The 18,443-nt window shown below is 44.0% G+C and overlaps 1 protein-coding gene across 3 annotated transcripts in view; it reads right to left on the bottom strand.

The window, feature by feature from the left end:
• Positions 1-18,443, bottom strand: part of LOC112234845 (chloride channel protein 2-like) — a 139,285-nt gene that overhangs the window by 57,472 nt on the left and 63,370 nt on the right. For all 3 annotated transcript variants that reach the window (XM_042296320.1, XM_042296322.1, XM_042296321.1), the window contains 10 exons: positions 16,609-16,740; positions 15,618-15,746; positions 15,313-15,446; positions 14,893-14,970; positions 11,225-11,303; positions 9,463-9,588; positions 6,270-6,354; positions 4,390-4,491; positions 3,893-3,977; positions 3,162-3,317 (listed from right to left, as the gene is read on the bottom strand). In XM_042296320.1, the coding sequence (XP_042152254.1) occupies positions 3,162-3,317; positions 3,893-3,977; positions 4,390-4,491; positions 6,270-6,354; positions 9,463-9,588; positions 11,225-11,303; positions 14,893-14,970; positions 15,313-15,446; positions 15,618-15,746; positions 16,609-16,740 (1,106 nt within the window). The remainder of the gene's footprint in view (positions 1-3,161; positions 3,318-3,892; positions 3,978-4,389; positions 4,492-6,269; positions 6,355-9,462; positions 9,589-11,224; positions 11,304-14,892; positions 14,971-15,312; positions 15,447-15,617; positions 15,747-16,608; positions 16,741-18,443) is intronic.

Raw genomic sequence — 18,443 nt, 5'->3', positions numbered from 1 at the left:
TCTGTGATGTGTATGCCGAGGAACTTAAAACTTGCTACCCTCTCCACTACTGTTCCATCGATGTGGATGGGGGTGTTCCCTCTGCTGTTTCCTGAAGTCCACAATCATCTCCTTAGTTTTGTTGACGTTGAGTGTGAGGTTATTTTCCTGACACCACACTCCGAGGGCCCTCACCTCCTCCCTGTAGGCCGTCTCGTCGTTGTTGGTAATCAAGCCTACCACTGTTGTGTCGTCCGCAAACTTGATGATTGAGTTGGAGGCGTGCATGGCCACGCAGTCGTGGGTGAACAGGGAGTACAGGAGAGGGCTCAGAACGCACCCTTGTGGTCCAGATGGGATAGGGCAGTGTGCAGTGCGATGGCGAATGGATCTATTGGGGCGGTAAGCAAATTGAAGTGGGTCTAGGGTGTCGGGTAAGTTGGTAAGTTGGATGCGATAAGATCCTTGACTTGTCTCTCAAAGCACTTCATGATGACAGAAGTGTGTGCTATGGGGTGATAGTCATTTAGTCATTTAGTTCAATTACCTTTGCTTTTTCGGGAACATGAACAATGGTGGACATCTTGAAGCATGTGGGGACAACAGACTAGGATAGGGAGAGATTGAATATGTCCATAAACACTCCAGCCAGCTGGTCTGCGCATGCTCTGAGGATGCGGCTAGGGATGCCGTCTGGGCCGGCAGCCCTGCGAGGGTTAACACGCTTAAACGTCTTAACCTGAAGAGTGACTATAACCTGAAGAGAACTCTCTTGGGAGGTAATACGGTCGGCATTTGATTTAGAAGTATTCTAGGTCGGGTGAACAAAAGGACTTGAGTTCCTGTATGTTATTACAATCACACCAAGAGTAGTTAATCATGAAACATCTCGGGTAGAGATATTTATTCCTGTCTGCGTGATGAACTGAGAAGCCAACTGACTGTACGCACTCAGACAGTATATCCCGAGAGAGTCATGCCGCTCCGGAAGGAAATCCTCGCCCTGACCTCGTCAACTTTATTATTATTATTGAACATTACCAAGTAATATACTGGGAAGCGGAGGGTGGTGTGCGCATCTCCTGAGTCAGACTAAAAATCCATTCGGAGTACCCCCTTTTCCGCCGCCGATGTCCTGGAACAGCCTCGGGAATGAGTTCAATGGCCCTGGGGGTACGAACAAAGAATCTGATTCGGGAAAGTCGTATTCCTAGTCGTAATGCTGGTGAGTTACCGCCACTGATATCCAAAAGTTCTTCCTGGCTGTATGTAATAACACAAAACATTTCCTGGGCTAATAATGTAATAACACATTAAACAACATAATACTGAAAAGTTTCCTAAGAGCTAGAAACACGGCAGCCCTATCCATTGGCGCCATTTTATACCATTTATGTTTGACAGAACCAGAGGACAGTCTATTGTCCGGGCCCCTAGGGGGAGGCCCTACTCTTATTCCCACTCCAATTACTGGGCTGCCACCACCCTCCAACAGAGGACTGGAGAACGACTGCAAAAAACCTATTGGGGTCAAAAAGTTGTCTCAATGCGGTGTGATAGCTAAAAACGGTCAGTCTGCGATAGAGAAGACATCCTATGAGTAATATGATAGAGAGAATCAATCCATAGAAAGTCTGTCTGTCTGTGTCTGTCTACTAAATGTTTGGTCCATTTGCATAGTGTGGGAGAAACAAACTACCACTCTGGGCACTTTAAACTACACCATGTAATTAGACATTAAATGACCCCCCCCGAGGAACTGGTCTGGCCAAGTTGGGAGTGACGTTGGAGGATGGAACAGTACCATCAGAGGGGTAATTTAGAGTTGTCACGATCGTGTGGAGAGACCGACCAAGGCGCAGCGTGATTGGAGTTCCACATCTTTATTTTTAGTGAAACTTAAAACAAACCAGGAAACAAACAACGACCGTGCAGTACTGCGGTGCAACATGCACTAACTCAAAAACAATATCCTACAAAGCAGGTGGGAACCCTTAAGTATGATCCTCAATTAGAGACAACGAACATCAGCTGCATCAGCTGCCTCTAATTGGGAACCATACCAAGAGCACCAACATATAACCTAGAACACCCCCTAGTCACGCCCTGACCTACTACACCATAGAGAACCAAGGGCTCTCTATGGTCAGGGCGTGACAAGAGTAGAGTAGATTGGTCTCACTGTGTTCCAAAAAGTATAATGACATTTTCTTTTCAGATTATTTGAGATAAAGTACAGAAGGCAAAAAAAGAAAGTGAGCTAGGATAAGCGAGAGAGCGAAGGAGAGAAAGAGAAAGTGTATAGAGTATTTATCTTCCATTACAGCAGGATCATCACACTCAATATCTAATGCTTATATAACTTTTATCCACCCACTTTTGTCTATCTATCCCTCTGTGGTTCCTTGTTTCTCTCTCTATCCAGGGACTTTAACTGCATTACACAGCCTATTGTCTCTCTCACACACACACGACACAGCGAGCGAACAAGATTACCAAACAGCAGTTCTGCGGTTCTCTTTTAAAAGGGGACATTTCATTTGAGCTGCTAGAACCTACACAAAGGTTACATAAAAACCTAATCAAATCCCAACAAGGTAATAACCTGATGCTTCACCTGCCCTCATATTACACTGGGCTGGGTCTCAATACTCTAAAACCCTAACCCTCATAACACTGGGCTGGGTCTCAATACTCCACAAGCCTAACCCTCATTTAACACTGGGCTGGGTCTCAATACTCCAAAACCCTAACCCTCATAACACTGGGCTGGGTCTCAATACTCCACAAGCCTAACCCTCATTTAACACTGGGCTGGGTCTCAATACTCCAAAACCCTAACCCTCATAACACTGGGATGGGTCTCAATACACCACAAGCCTAACCCTCATATAAAACTGGGATGGGTTTCAATTCGCCACAAGCCGTACCCTCATATAACACTGAGCTGAGTCTAAATTCTCCACAACGGCCTCCTCTCCTTTCATTTAAATGAATGGACAGGATCCTGCTGTATTACCTTCACCTGTCATGTCAATGGGAAGAACGTTACTTCAGACTATTGAGACACGCCACATGTAGTGGGAAGGGAGTAAAGTAACAGGGAATTAAACAAATAATAGGTGATTATAAAGAAAAGGAGATGAGAACAAAGTGGATGATGATGATGATGGTGTGCCTACCTTCATTACGATGAAGAGGACGAGGGTGACAAAGACGTTGACCTGGGGGTGATTCCAGGCCTGGGAGTTGCCGATGTAGTCAAACCCCTCGGCTATGCCCTGCTTAGCCCATGTCCGGTTGTCTAGCAACGTCACCAGGGACTCCTTCTGGGTCAGCTGCATGGGGGAAACAGGAAGTGACAACATAACAGACAGACAGAGGGCTAAAGTCAACAGGCATTTTTTATTTTTTATATATCCCATATTGGTCCCTAGCTCCTAACCCAAAGCATTTAAGTAGATCTGAAAGGATTGGATAGGTATAAGCAACACATCAAGAATTCATCCTAGCCTTTCAGAGGGAAAGGAGAAGCGATTACATTAGTGCTATCCCAATCTACATGAAGTGCCACGGGGTAGGTGCTAGGAGGTGATTTGAAATTGGGTACAACACATCCATTTTATTAGGAAGACCATTATGGAAAGCGCTTTCACTTTAGGCAATGGATGTGATGATTTAATTTGAAGTGGTTTGGCTTAAGGCTTGTGAAGCTGAGTGGGGGTCTAGAAGACGGTGTGTAGTTGTGTGTGATGATGTAGCTAGACTTTAGGGAGCAACAGAATCAACAGCTTATTGTAGCAGAAATAGACCAAGAGTCTGACACCCTCTCATTACAGAGACAGAAAGAGGAGAGCCTGGGAGGTAGACTCTGCCTCTATGTAAAGAAGTAAAACAACTGAGTGGAACTAACCTTGCCTGCCATGAACTGTCCGAAGCCGGGGGGAAATGTTAGCGTAGACACCAGCAGAGTGACCAGGGCTGGATACAGCAGACGCCTGAGAGAAGAGGCACGAGGGAAGGAGGGGGAGAGGAGGAGAAAGCAAAAGGGTGTTTAGTCATTACTGTTTACTCTTCAAAACCAAACTGTCCCCAAAACCTTCCCATGGCTGAGTGATGTACAGAACATTACATTCATTTAGAAATCTGAGGATAGTTAATTAATCAGTCTGATAGGAAGATGAGTAAACACCATTCATTAATAAACACTTGTCAAGATGAATGTCTTCATTTTTCTCTGCTGTGGAGAGATCTGCATCAATAGAGCTGATTTCACAGAGTAATCTATCTAGTTGTGCGCTAGTGTGTGCGTGCATGTGTGCGCTAGTGTGTTTGTGGGACACTAGGATACAGGGACTATCTGGGACCCAGTAGGGGCTTCTGTCTGACATGGATGACATCATGACTTACTTCTTCATGAGGAACTTGTTGATGGTCTTCTGTTTCCTGATGAACTGGACTATCAGTCTGTTCAGGTAGACAAACAATGCACCGCCAAAACCACTGGCAATACTGAGGAGAGAGGAGGAGGGTAGAGGACGGAGGGTTGAGAGAGGAATGGGAGGGAATTGGGGGCAATGGAGAGAAGAGGGACAGGGAGATAAAATTAAGAAAATGTAGGTGGAGAAAGAGAGAGGGACAGGTTTACATGTATATATGTTTGTGTTTTAAGTAAGTACCAAGTATGTGTCCACTTTGTGTAACTGTCAGTAGGCAAAAGAGACAGTTTCTCCAGCCACCAGAATCAAGCAAAGCCCTTTGAAAAGTACTTTCCAAAGTTCCCCCTCAGCTACAGCCAAGTATATGAATGCTCATAAATTCATGTTCCTGCATAATGAATTCTGTCAAATACTCCTGAATAAATGATGAATGGATGAGGGAGAATCATTTCTACATGTTTTAAAGCTATTCTCTGAAACGTGTGTGTGCGTGTGTGTGTGTGTGTATGTATAAGTGTGTGTGTGTGTGTGTGTGTGTTTGTGTCGCAGGAGCTTGGTGGCACGTTAATTGGGGAGGACAGGCTCGTGGTAAAGGCTGGAGCAGAATCAGTGGAATGGTATCAAATACATGGTTTGATGCCATTCCATTTCTCCGTTCCAGCCTCAGCCATGCTGAGGGGAGCCGTCCTCCCCTCAGCAGCCTCCACTGGTTTGTGTGTATGTGTGTGTGGGCACGTGTGTATATCTCAGAACACCACATCTGAGTACCAGTGAAAGTTTGAAACATAAATCCAGAGGCTAGAAGGGGTTTACTACACAAAGGTCTTCCCCAGCTAGCATGTAGCAGAGACGACAAATTCCCCCCCCTCTCTCTCCCTGTCCGAGTTAACTGAAACACTGACCGACTTTCCCCATAAGACATCAAGGCATTGGCAAGGGAGAGGATAGTGAAATACACACATAAAGGGTCTTGCGTACAGACACACACACAAACTCTTTCTCTCTCTAAATGTGAAATAAGACGGCTGTTCCCCGGACGGAGCGTTTTGTTAGATTATGAGTTAAAGCTTCACTGCTCAGATCACGAGAGGGAGGACATCCACCAGACAAAAAGGAGAAAAGAGGAGAAAAAAATAGGGATTTTCTTCTCTTTGGGAGCACACGCAGAGTTAAGTAGTAGATGGCTGTTCTTTCTTCTGAGATGGAGAAAGAGAGAGAGAGAGACGAGAGAGAGAGAGGCTCTGGTCTAATTCAGTTATGTGGTAAGCCCAGAGGCTACGCTACTACGGTAACAGCAAGCTAAAATAAGATGTCCTAAATGCACCACCTCGCTGGCTGAATAATCAATGTTAGGTGACTAACATCAGGAGGCTATCCTCCTGAACACTCACACCAGCTTTCACCTGCTAACAGAGGCAACGTGCGGCTCACTGGCTAACAGAGGCAACGTAGCGCTCACTGGCTAACAGAGGCAATGTAGGGCTCACTGGCTAACAGAGGAAACGTAGGGCTCACTGGCTAACAGAGGCAACATAGGACTCACTGTCTAACAGAGGCAATGTAGGGCTCACTGGCTAACAGAGGCAATGTAGGGCTCACTGGCTAACAGAGGAAACGTAGGGCTCACTGTCTAACAGAGGCAACGTAGGGCTCACTGTCTAACAGAGGCAACGTAGGGCTCACTGTCTAACAGAGGCAACGTAGGGCTCACTGTCTAACAGAGGCAACGTAGGGCTCACTGTCTAACAGAGGCAACGTAGGGCTCACTGTCTAACAGAGGCAACGAAAAGCTCACTCGCTAACAGAGGCAACGAAGACCTCACTAGCTAATTGAAGACAACTTAGACTCACCCAATGACAGCGAAGGCTGGGAGCTCCTGGAGGTCAAAGGGGAAGTCCAGACGGAAACGGGTTTTAAACAGAGCTGTGATGGTCTCTGTGTAGGACGGAGGGAGGGAGTGAGGGATGGAGAGAGAGTGATTCATCATTATCAAAATGCTTTTAAGGGGCTATATACAGTACAGACCTTACATCAATGATTGCATGTGCCAATATACAGTATACTGTATGGGTTGTTCCACGAAATGAGTGCTTATTGCATCCCGTTGATATTTGAAATGAAATTGTGCACCAATACTGATTTTTAAAAGCCTTTTAATATTTAATGAGGAGCCCTTTAATATAGACCACATGGATAGTGGCGCCATTGTAAATAAGAATTTCCTTTTAACTGACCTGCTTAGTTAAATAAATCAGATTTTCTTTATATGAATAAAAACTTGCTAAAGTGCTAAAATTCTGCATTTTAACATGTTCCTCTGTGCACCCTCTGATTTTAACATGTTCCTCTGTGCACCCTCTGACTTCATGGAAGATTTGAACATGTTCCTCTGTGCACCCTCTGACTTCATGGAAGATTTTAACATGTTCCTCTGTGCACCCTCTGACTTCTAGGAAGATTTGAACATGTTCCTCTGTGCACCCTCTGACTTCATGGAAGATTTGAACATGTTCCTCTGTGCACCCTCTGACTTCTAGGAAGATTTGAACATGTTCCTCTGTGCACCCTCTGACTTCTAGGAAGATTTGAACATGTTCCTCTGTGCACCCTCTGACTTCTAGGAAGATTTGAACATGTTCCTCTGTGCACCCTCTGACTTTTAGGAAGATTTGAACATGTTCCTCTGTGCACCCTCTGATTTTAACCCACTTACCCCTACGTTTTCCCCATTATTGCAAAGCCCTGGTTATGCTGTTGCTTTGACAAAGTCATTTCTGAACTGAAAAATTCAACATAAAATGTTGGTGTAAAAGCAGGAGAGCTGGCTGAACTATTTTTGACCATTTTCTGGTGTTTTGAGGTGGAAAAGTGAGCGGGTTGAGCATAACACGTCAACCTGTTACCCAGAGATAGACAGGGTAGAAATCTTTACAAATTGTGAAGCTTGCACTCAAGTGCCTCTTGCTGTTACACACAAGTTTCCATTCCCCATGTCACAAGGGGATTAATGGCCAATGTAACATTCCTGTTACTTTATTTGACCCTTGATAGTCATTTTTTAATTTAACCTACTGAGATGGGAAAACTTGTTTGTTAAAATTCTGTGAATTCCAAAGTTATTTTCACACATCTCAAAAGGCACCGAATTGGTGGAATGACCCATATACACTTAACAAAAATAAAACCCAACATGCAACAATTTCAGAGATTTTACTGAGTTACAGTTCATATTGGGAAATCGGTCAATTGAAATAAATTAATTAGGCCCTAATCTATGGATTTCACATGACTGGGAATACAGATATGCATCTGTTGGTCACAGATTCCTTAAAAAAAAGGTAGGAGTGTGGATCAGAAAACCAGTCAGTATCTGGTGTGACCACCATTTGCCTCATGCTACGCGACACATCTCCTATGCATAGAGTTGATCAGGCTGTTTCCTGTTCTACTCCTCTTCAATGGCTGTGTGAAGTTGCTGGATATAGGTGGGAACTGGAACACGCTGTCGTACACGTAGATCCAGAGTATCCCAAACATACTCTATGGGTGACATGTCTGGTGAGTATGCAGGCTGTGTATTATCATGCTGAAACTTTAGGTGATTGCGGCAGATGAATGGCACGACAATGGGCCTCAGGATCTCGTCACGGTATCGCTGTGCCATCATTTAAATGCAATTGTGTCCGTTGTCCATAGCTTATGCCTGCCCATACCATAACCCCACCTCCACCATGGGGCACTCTGTTCACAACGTTGACATCAGCAAACCGCTCGCCCACACAACGCCATACACACTTTCTGCCATCTGCCCAGTACAGTTGAAACCGGGATTCATCAATAAAGAGCACACTTCTGTGACAGAGAAATTAACATGTTTACCTGTTTTGTTTAATATTAACAATTATACTTAACAAATAGTAAAGGGATGTTTTCCACTCCAGCTCCCTGCAGCTTGTCTGGGTATGGTCAAGGACATGGTGTTTACTCAAGATAAAGATAGCTTGAGCTGACAATTGATTTATGCCATAGAATGAGTTGGTGTTTCTGTACTGTGAGGTACAAGTTAAGAGCCCTCGTCTTGAGGGCCAAACTCTGGTTTGGCCCTCTTTACCGCAGATACTGTCTGCTGTGAATTATTAATTTCTTTCATACTAAGTCTAATCTTTTGACCCATTCCACACATCTGTTGTTTGTCATGAACATTCAGTAGGATGTAGTTTCTATAAAATGCTGTGGCTCAAATCTGTTTGTTGGGCTCTCAATGAATCATCTAAGGGTGGTTCGACGACCAGCTTCATTACTGCAATAATTAATCAATGTAATTAATACATTTTGAAAAAAGTAATATCCTGATTAGGGATTGACCTTGTCTCTAATCATTATTAATTTGAATTACCATGACACTTCTCTAGCGTGCCAATGGTCATCGAAGGTGAGCAGTTTCTACAGTCTGTGAAGAAATTCTTCAGTTGTGCAAACCCAGTTTCATCAGACGTCCGGGTGACTGGTCTTAGACTATGTGGAGGTCCTGGGCTGGCGTGGTTACACGTGGTTTGGAGTTGTGAGGCCGGTTGGCAGTACTACCAAATTCTCTAAAACGACATTGGAGGAGGCTAATGGTAGAGAAATTAACATTAAATTCTCTGGCAAAAGCTCTGGTGGACATTCCTGCAGTCAGCACGCCAATTGCACGCTCCCGGAAAAAACTTGAGGCATCTGTGGCAAAACTGTGTTGTTTTAGAGTGGCCTTTTATTGTCCTCAGCACAAGGTGTGCCTGTGTAATAATCATGCTATTTAATCAGCTTCTTGATATGCCACACCTGTCAAGTGGATGGATTATCTTGGCAAAGGAGAAATGCTCACTAACAGGGATGTAAACAAATTTGTGCACGAAATATGAGAGAAATAAGCTATTTGTAAATATGGAAAATCTCTGGGATATTTTATTTCAGCTCATGAAACAAACGCTTTACATGTTGTGTTTATATCTTCATTCAGTACACATGTAAAATTTGATTTGATTTGATTTAGACCGGTCTTACCCTCGTCTTTATTCCACACAGCCAGGACTCTGAAGATGAAGGCACTGAAGGTAGCAGCGAAGAACCCTCTCCAGTAATTCCTCACCGCAAAGAACGTAGATGTTACCTCAATACTGAACAGCACACCTACAAAACACACACACATTAATACATTTCTCAGGAACACACAGGAACATGATCAAAGTAACTATGGGAATGGGGAAGAGCAAACCTTGCAATCTCTGACCCAGCCAGTGTATCTGTCAGTGAGTGTTATCCCACAGGGCACACCACATAATTTCAAGGTGAATAATTGCGTAATATTTGGTTGAGACGTTGATCAATGAGGTCACAACCTATATATTTACCAACTCAAAAAGACTGCCAAAAGCGAGTTGAAATTCAATTGTGTTATCACTAAATCAAATCAAACCAAAATGTAAATGCACTTTAAATTCCTGTTCGATGTAGTCCTATTCTTTAATGTAGATTTTTGGTTGAGATGGAGATGTGAATCCAACATATCAATTGTTGTTTTGTTGACAAACTGGAATTAAAGCCAGACTAAGTCAGTGGCACAGATGGAACTCTCCTTCAACACTTTTATATTTGGGCCTCCTGAGTGGCACAGCGGTCTAAAGCACCGCAGTGCTAGAGGCGTCACTGCAGACCCGGGTTCGATCCGAGGCTGTGTCGCAGCCGGCTGCGACTGGGAGACCAATGAGGCGGTGCACAATTGGCCCAGCGTTGTCCGGGTTAGGGGAGGGTTTTGCCGGCCGGGATGTCGATGTCCTTATCCCCCTCTCTAGCGACTCCTTGTGAGGGGCCGGGCCCCTGCAGGCTGACTTCGGCCGCCTGTTGTACGGTGTTTCCTCCGACACATTGGGGCGGCTGGCTTCCGGGTTATGTGAGCAGTGAGTTAAGAAGCAGTGCGGCTTGGCAGGGTCATGTTTTGAAGGACTGGTGGCTCTCGACTTTCACCTCTCCCGAGGCGGTACAGGAGTTGCAGCGAAGGATATCCCGAAAAAGGGGTAAAAAGTACAATACAAATATAATAATAAAACATTTTTATATTTGGTTGAGTTGACAACCTAACTATTCAATATCACTACATTTAATTACATTTGAAATCAACCAGAGATTGAATTCATAGGCCTATGTAGTCTATTTGTTGTTGAATCCTGGGTTGAATTGAGACAATAGCTGTTGATGACTTTGCAAAATGCTATACGTTTATATAGGCCTAAATAGCATCATTGATGATATAAAGGTGATATAGCATGGTCACATTTCATTTGCTCTGTTAAACCCATCCTTTGGAATGACTTCGATAGCAACATTGAATCTATTTAGTTTTTAAGTGGAGATCTCTCAAGAATCATTCTCAGGATAGCACATTGGTAATAGTCAGTGACAATTACCATAGCTAAGGGCTAGGCTACGTTAAAACCCTGAACGGGAGACCAAGCGTAGCTGTAAATAGATACATTCTACAGTAGGTGCTGCCCAGCCTATTGTTTTTTTTCCTGATAGTGGATATAACGTCGAAGATCTGACATTGTTTTAAAAGGTACAAATTCAACACATTTTATACAAGGTTTCTCTATGCTGAAATTTGGTTACCATGATGACAATCATGTTGAAATTCCACCCTCAAAACAGTTTATGTTGATGACTTTTTTCAAATCCAGCATAGATTCCCCGTCAGAATACGTTGACAAATTACACTGAAACAACATTGATTCAACGAGTTTGTGTCTAGTGGGATGTTGGTGTCACTCACCTCCAATAGGGGCAGCGAAACAGCAGCCGACCCCCACAGCACAAGCAGCTGCCAACATCTCAATGTTCCTCGACTCATTCTGTAAACACATACGGAGAGGCATATTTACATTTACAGACACACACACCCTATGAGGTTGGCTAGGCCGTTGTCGGGTGGATGTAGACCTAGCAGTGTGGAAGGAGGCATACAAGGATGTTACGTTTTTCTGTCCAAGGGGAGGTCTTTGATGTGTAAAAATGGGGAATACATAAGTGCCAAAAGTAAGCTACTACATTATTTACAAAATAATAAACAGGACGAAGAGCCATATAAACCAGATTTAAATCAATAAGTCAGCCCACTGACTTCCTCCAGGGCAGCTCTCACTAATGCCTGTTAGCAATTAGCATGCACAGCAGCAAGTATAGCCCAACGTTCCCTTGTCAGAGGTGCTGTGGATGAAATGCAGAGTTAAAATATTTGTTTTACCCATAATGCATTTCACCATGAACCAATAACAAAGCCTCCTCCCACCCGTTTCAGTAAAACGCTGAGGGATAGGGCTGAAGAAATGTATCCACTCTCAAATTCATGGACAGAGCTATGTATGCAAGGACTGAACTAAGCTCATGAGGCACTAATAAGTACAATTCTTGAAGATTCAAATGGACACATTTCATTAATTCAGCGTTACCCCAAACTCAGTCCTGGGGACCCCAAGGGGTGCATGTTTTGGTTCAGCTGTGTAGTGCTAGGGCAAACACCAAAACATGCATCCCTTGGGGTTCCCAGGACCGAGTTTGGGAAATGCTGAGTTAAAATGTTTGCCTCCGTTTGCCTGTCACACCTACTCCGACCAGGAAATATGAAGAACCCTTCTCCACTTTAGCTTGAGTGCTAATGTGTTTATTCCTAAACATGATCACTTTGTAGGTAATATTTTAATGAACAAATGCATTGATGGAAGAGTAATTTGTGTGGAATCCCAAAAAACTAAAGCTTTGGTGCCAAAACGAAGCAGCATGCTCTCATAGTTTCTCAACTATCATAGTTTCCTTTTCTCAACACTCAAAATAGCGAATAGCATTCCTGCAAATATAAAACGTCTTTCATAAAACAGTTTTGATAGTATTGAATTGCTTTACTTTGGTAGATGGCACAGAGAGATTGGATCTATGCCACTGCCCAAACAACCACATGGTACGGTAGAATGTAATAAAACTTCTGCAAACACAGTATGGCATGGGACTATAGATGGATTACAGATATGTCATTTAAATAGGTGGTAGAGAGATGGGATATGGAGTTCTGGAGAGGAGGAAGTTATGGTGGATGTTCTGCCCTTCATCTCCAGCCATGCTTTACCTTGTTTCCTATGAGGCTTGGCTCCTTTAAGCAGCATGTTAGTGAAACAGAGAGGTGAGTGTGAATGTGTACTAAACACCACCACACACACACACTTGTCATTAGTATACCATAAAATGCACCATATTCGTATACAGTACAGATACAACACAGAGAGGAGGGAGAAAGAGAGAGAGGATGAGGGAAGGAGAAAGAGGCTAGAGGGAGCCGAGGGAGAGAAGGACAAGAAGATTAAGGGGAGACAGACAGACAGACAGACAGACAGACAGACAGACAGACAGACAGACAGACAGACAGACAGACAGACAGACAGACAGACAGACAGACAGACAGACAGACAGACAGACAGACAGACAGACAGGGGTATGTAGCAAAGGAGTTCTCCACACTTGAGGGGACTTGGGGGTTTGCTTCAAAGATTCTTCATTGCCCCTGCCCCCGTCCCTTCACACACACACACACTGACAGAGGGAACAAGGGACTCTCATCTTCAGAGTACTGAGAGATGAATCAAAGATTCCCTCGCTCTCATTCCCTCTGTCCCCTAAGGCCCAAGCGGAACAAACATAGTCTTTCAACTTTCTATCTCTCTACTCCTTTTTGCCTGGTTGTCCGTCTTTACCTCCATCTCTCTCTCCCTTGCTTTTAAAACTTTTCTTAATTTATGTATTGCTACATTTATTTATCGCTCCCTGTAGTATAGCTAGGGAGATTACACATGAGATGTCTTTAATTAGTTAGCAAATAAAATGCTAGTTTAAATATTTATTATGTGTATGTTACTTGTGTAAATATACATACTGTGTGTGTGTGTGTGTAAGCAAAGAAATACATATGCATTCTGGACATGTGCTCCTTCGGGACAGTCAAGACAGAAAACATTCTCTAAACTGGCAATGTGTGACATGTCTTTCCTCTGAGCTAGCCCACTAACAGGCCTGCTTTTAAGCCGACGCAGACAGGAGCAGTCGATTAGGAAGAGGAACAAACAGATTGGAGAATCAGAAGTGTGTGTTTCTCACAGCTCCTCCTGAGCTATCACAGCTTCTTTTACCCCCATCAGAGAGAGTAGAGTGAGAGGGAGGGAGAGGGAGAGAAAGATGTCGATCGGCCTGATTCAGGAGTTCAGAGAAACAAGGAATCTTTTCAATACATAGCTAAACTACAGTACAGTTCTGTCTTAAGGGAGAGCCTGTTCAGTGAATTACTATGGCATCTCAACCATAGTGGAGTTGGTTTGACTGCATGATCAGTGGCTACAGTAGATGATAGATATAGTGATAAGATGTACTGTGGTGGTACTGTGGTTTAAATGTGATGTGCATAAGGGAGAGTACTGGGAAAAAGTTAGGCTATGGAAGTGAAATATCAGAGGCAAGTATAGTGTTGAAAGAAGAAAGCAACGGATTAATAAAGCGAAGCCAGTTCAGAACGGAATCCAAGTGCCCGCCTCAGTTGACGCATCAGCTGAGATTGTACCAATTAGATGCTAGTAACAATCACGCCTGCCTTATTTGGAGGTCTATTTAGCTGACCGGTTCTGCTCATATCTCTTGCTGCTACTACTACTATGCATTTGCTTATAGTGATAAGATGTAATGTGGTGGTACTGTGGTTTAAATGTGATGATAAATGTAGCAGATTAGTCTCGTGACTACTATATACTTTGTTTGTTCCTATGCTAGCTTCAAGCAGAGCCTGTGCTCTCGGTTAACACACCCCATCACAGCCTATTATTGTCCCCAGCACAAGGTCCACCTGTGTAATGAGGATGGTGTTTAATCCGCATCTGTCAGGTGGATTGATTATCTTGGCAAAGGAAAAATGCTCACTAACACATTTACATTTGAGTCATTTAGCAGAACTCTTATCCAAAGATGCTTATAGTAGTGAGTGCAAACATTTATATTTTTTCTCAATTTTAGACATTTAGCAGAACTCTGTCCTAGAGCGAACTACAGTAGTAAGTGCATACTTTTTCATTTATTCGTACTAATAGCGATGTAAACAAATTTGTGCACAAAATGTGAGAGAAATACGCTTTTTGTGCGTATGGAACATTTCTGGGATATTTCATTTCAGCTCATGAAACATGGGACCAACGCTTTACATGTTGCGTTTATATTTTTGTTCAGTGTATATTGAAACTGCTTGGGCATTGAGCTACCCTGAAGGAGCAGAGCCTATATCGACAAGACTTGCATTATTCATTTCGTAATAAATGGTTCAACATATTTCTGCGTGGTGTTTCCTTCTGAAAGATCATATTGATAACCATGTGGTAACTTGTGTGTGTGTGTACTTGTCCAGTTGTGGTTTACCTCGTAGATTCCACCAAACAGAGACATGAACTTGCTGAGGAGTGCAGCACACAGACTGGCAATGTGAACAAACGGACCCTAGAGAGGGAGAGAGAATGTCTTGTGAATGATTTCCTAAAATACTTGGTCCACGTATCACCACAACCCCACACCAGCGCCAGTCTCTGTGTTTCACTGTGATAACCCCTTGTCCTATGAATCACAGATATATTGATTGATTTTAGGAGCCTTCAAGCCAGATTGCATCTGCTGGCTGTCAAATGTAGTGTGTGTCTGCATAACTAGTTGAACAGACTGTACTGTACTGGCAGCAACATGTGACACACTCATACAAGCCTGACTGTGAGAACAGCGTATGTGTGTGTACGCGTCAGAGGTGTGTGTGTAGTGAGAATAATTTGTACTGAGTGTGTCTGTTACCTCCTTTCCCAGAGGCATGCCACTGCCCAGGGCACAGGTGAGGCCGATCACTTTGGCCACAAAGGTTTTAAAGGTGAGGTATTCTTTCAGCACTACACCCCTCAGAATGGTCTTCATCTCTGGGATACCTGAACCTAGAGGGGGAGAGGGGGTTATGGTGCTATGGTGCAGTCAGTATGTGTGTGTGTGTGTGTGTGTGTGTGTGTGTGTGTGTGTGTGTGTGTGTGTGTGTGTGTGTGTGTGTGTGTGTGTGTGTGTGTGTGTGTGTGTGTGTGTGTGTGTGTGTGTGTGTGTGTGTGTCTTACCTACGGCCTGTGGGGCCAGTATCTGTGTGAAGCCAGCTGAGAAGGTGATGAGCACCACAGGGTAGGTGACCCAGGCCAGGTATTGGAGAAACACATTACTCTCCAGGCCTCCGTACATCCACTTCTGTGCTGTGGACACACACAGTCCAATATCAACTTGGTGTAAATCATAAAGTAAAAGTACATCCAATATATAAATTGTGAAAACATATATAAATCATGAGAATCGCAATACCTATCGGCACCTAAATATCGTGATAATATTGTATCGTGAGGTTCCTGGCAAATCCCAACCCTACTCATGAGTACAGCGACAAAATATCTGACAACAGTAGAACCCGCAGGACTCTTCTCCTAAAAATGACTTCATTATAGGGAGAGATCAAAATGTGTATGTGCCTGTGTGGCGAAAGAGGGGATGGGTGGCTTGCTTCTAGATGACTCACTCTTCTCCCCTCTCTACTTTCTCCACATGCAGTCTACCATCTGACACACACACACACCACAGCAATGTGTGTAAATGTGTGTTTGACTGAAGATAAAGCACATTGACACCCACACACCTTCTGAACACCCAGCATACATGCTACCAGCACACACACACAGTTTCACGCTGCAAAAATTAAACTAAACCACATTTAAGCTAATCGTACACACACACATGCGCACACACAGTTTCATGGCGCAAAGATGACATTAAACCAGATTTAAGCTAATCATACACACAAACACACACCTGCATGCAGCTCAGGAGGACAGTAATCTGCACTGCAGCTCACTATGAACACACACACCCTGGTTGGAGGGATGTACGTGAGTAAACCACAGTGTCTGAGATTATCTGGTGTGTGGCATGTCTTCTTTAGCTGCATGCAGGAGAGATGTCAGATGAAAAGATTCAGCCAAAGGAACGGAGTGTACAGCTGACCAAAGTCGTCATTAGACCAAGTCTACCTCACCAACTCCCTCCCTTCAACTCCCTCCTCCTTACCTTGTAGACAGATGGCGATAGCAAAGTCAACCACCCAGCTGACCAGAGCCATGAGTAGACCGAGGAGGATGAGGAAGATCCAGTCTTCACCAACACGAGAGATGAGGAACTTCTGACAGCGCAACGTACAGACTGGAGGGAAGAGAGATACAGGTGCACACAGTTAGACAACAACAACACTGTTACTACTAAAGTACTGGTCAGTCAAGTCAGTCAGAACTACAAAACAACCAACCAACACATCTTACAGACTGAGGAGAGAAGTTTAGCATTGTTAAAACTACATTACCCACCTTGGAGTCAGTACTACACATACCCACCATACAATGTAAACCCCTGCACCCACAACTGCCCATTTGTTGATTTTTGCACAGACACCTCTAGTATAATTTTAAATGGGGCTGTTGTTATATTCACAGAGTTTACTCCAATCCTCTCCTCTTTCTACCCCCACCCCCACCCCTCACACACATACTGTACTGCCTCCTCTACCAGTTCCTCCCCTATTTTCCTCCGCTCTCTCCCTCTCTCCTGACCTCATTGCTCCTCTCAGAGTGAAGAGGTCTAGCAGCAGGGGCACCTCTAGTCCTCAACTTTAACGACTGTGTCACATCAGGCACTCCACACTGTCCTAACACTAGTACTGCTCTGCTCCCCTCTCATCTAATTCTGTCTCCTCTCATCTCACCAATGTACTAAACCACACTAATGCTACTTTACCACACTACAAGATTATGTCAGAGGAAAGGGAGAATAAACAAAGGTATAAAATAAAATCTTCTTTCAGTATCCCCCTCTTCCTCTCTCTTCCTGCCTTTCTTTTCCTTCTCATCTAAAATATTATTGCTCTCCCCATCTCTGTCTCTCCTCCATCATGTATAGTACAGCCTGTGTGTACTATCATATAGGGGAACAGATTGTCCTGAGGCAGGAATGGTGACAGAGCATTAGTATACCCTGTGTGTACTATCATATAGGGGAACAGATTGTCCTGAGGCAGGAATGGTGACAGAGCATTAGTATACCCTGTGTGTACTATCATATAGGGGAACAGATTGTCCTGAGGCAGGAATGGTGACAGAGCATTAGTACACCCTGTGTGTACTATCATATAGGGGAATAGATTGTCCTGAGGCAGGAATGGCGACGGAGCATTAGTACACCCTGTGTGTACTATCATATAGGGGAACAGATTGTCCTGAGGCAGGAATGGTGACAGAGCATTAGTATACCCTGTGTGTACTATCATATAGGGAATAGATTGTCCTGAGGCAGGAATGGTGACAGAGCATTAGTACACCCTGTGTGTACTATCATATAGGGGAATAGATTGTCCTGAGGCAGGAATGGTGACAGAGCATTAGTACACCCTGTGTGTACTATCATATAGGGGAACAGATTGTCCTGAGGCAGGAATGGTGACAGGAATGGTGACACCCTGTGTGTACTATCATATAGGGGAACAGATTGTCCTGAGGCAGGAATGGTGACAGAGCATTAGTACAGCCTGTGTGTACTATCATAGAGGGGAATAGATTGTCCTGAGGCAGGAATGGTGACAGAGCATTAGTACAGCCTGTGTGTACTATCATATAGGGGAACAGATTGTCCTGAGGCAGGAATGGTGACAGAGCATTAGTACAGCCTGTGTGTACTATCATAGAGGGGAATAGATTGTCCTGAGGCAGGAATGGTGACAGAGCATTAGTACAGCCTGTGTGTACTATCATATAGGGGAACAGATTGTCCTGAGGCAGGAATGGTGACAGAGCATTAGTACAGCCTGTGTGTACTATCATAGAGGGGAATAGATTGTCCTGAGGCAGGAATGGTGA

This window comes from Oncorhynchus tshawytscha, linkage group LG13 (assembly GCF_018296145.1).
Source record: "Oncorhynchus tshawytscha isolate Ot180627B linkage group LG13, Otsh_v2.0, whole genome shotgun sequence".
NCBI classification, from domain to species: domain Eukaryota; kingdom Metazoa; phylum Chordata; class Actinopteri; order Salmoniformes; family Salmonidae; genus Oncorhynchus; species Oncorhynchus tshawytscha.
The sequence above is the reverse complement of the archived record's forward strand: the minus strand, read 5'-3'. Positions and strand labels throughout refer to the sequence as shown.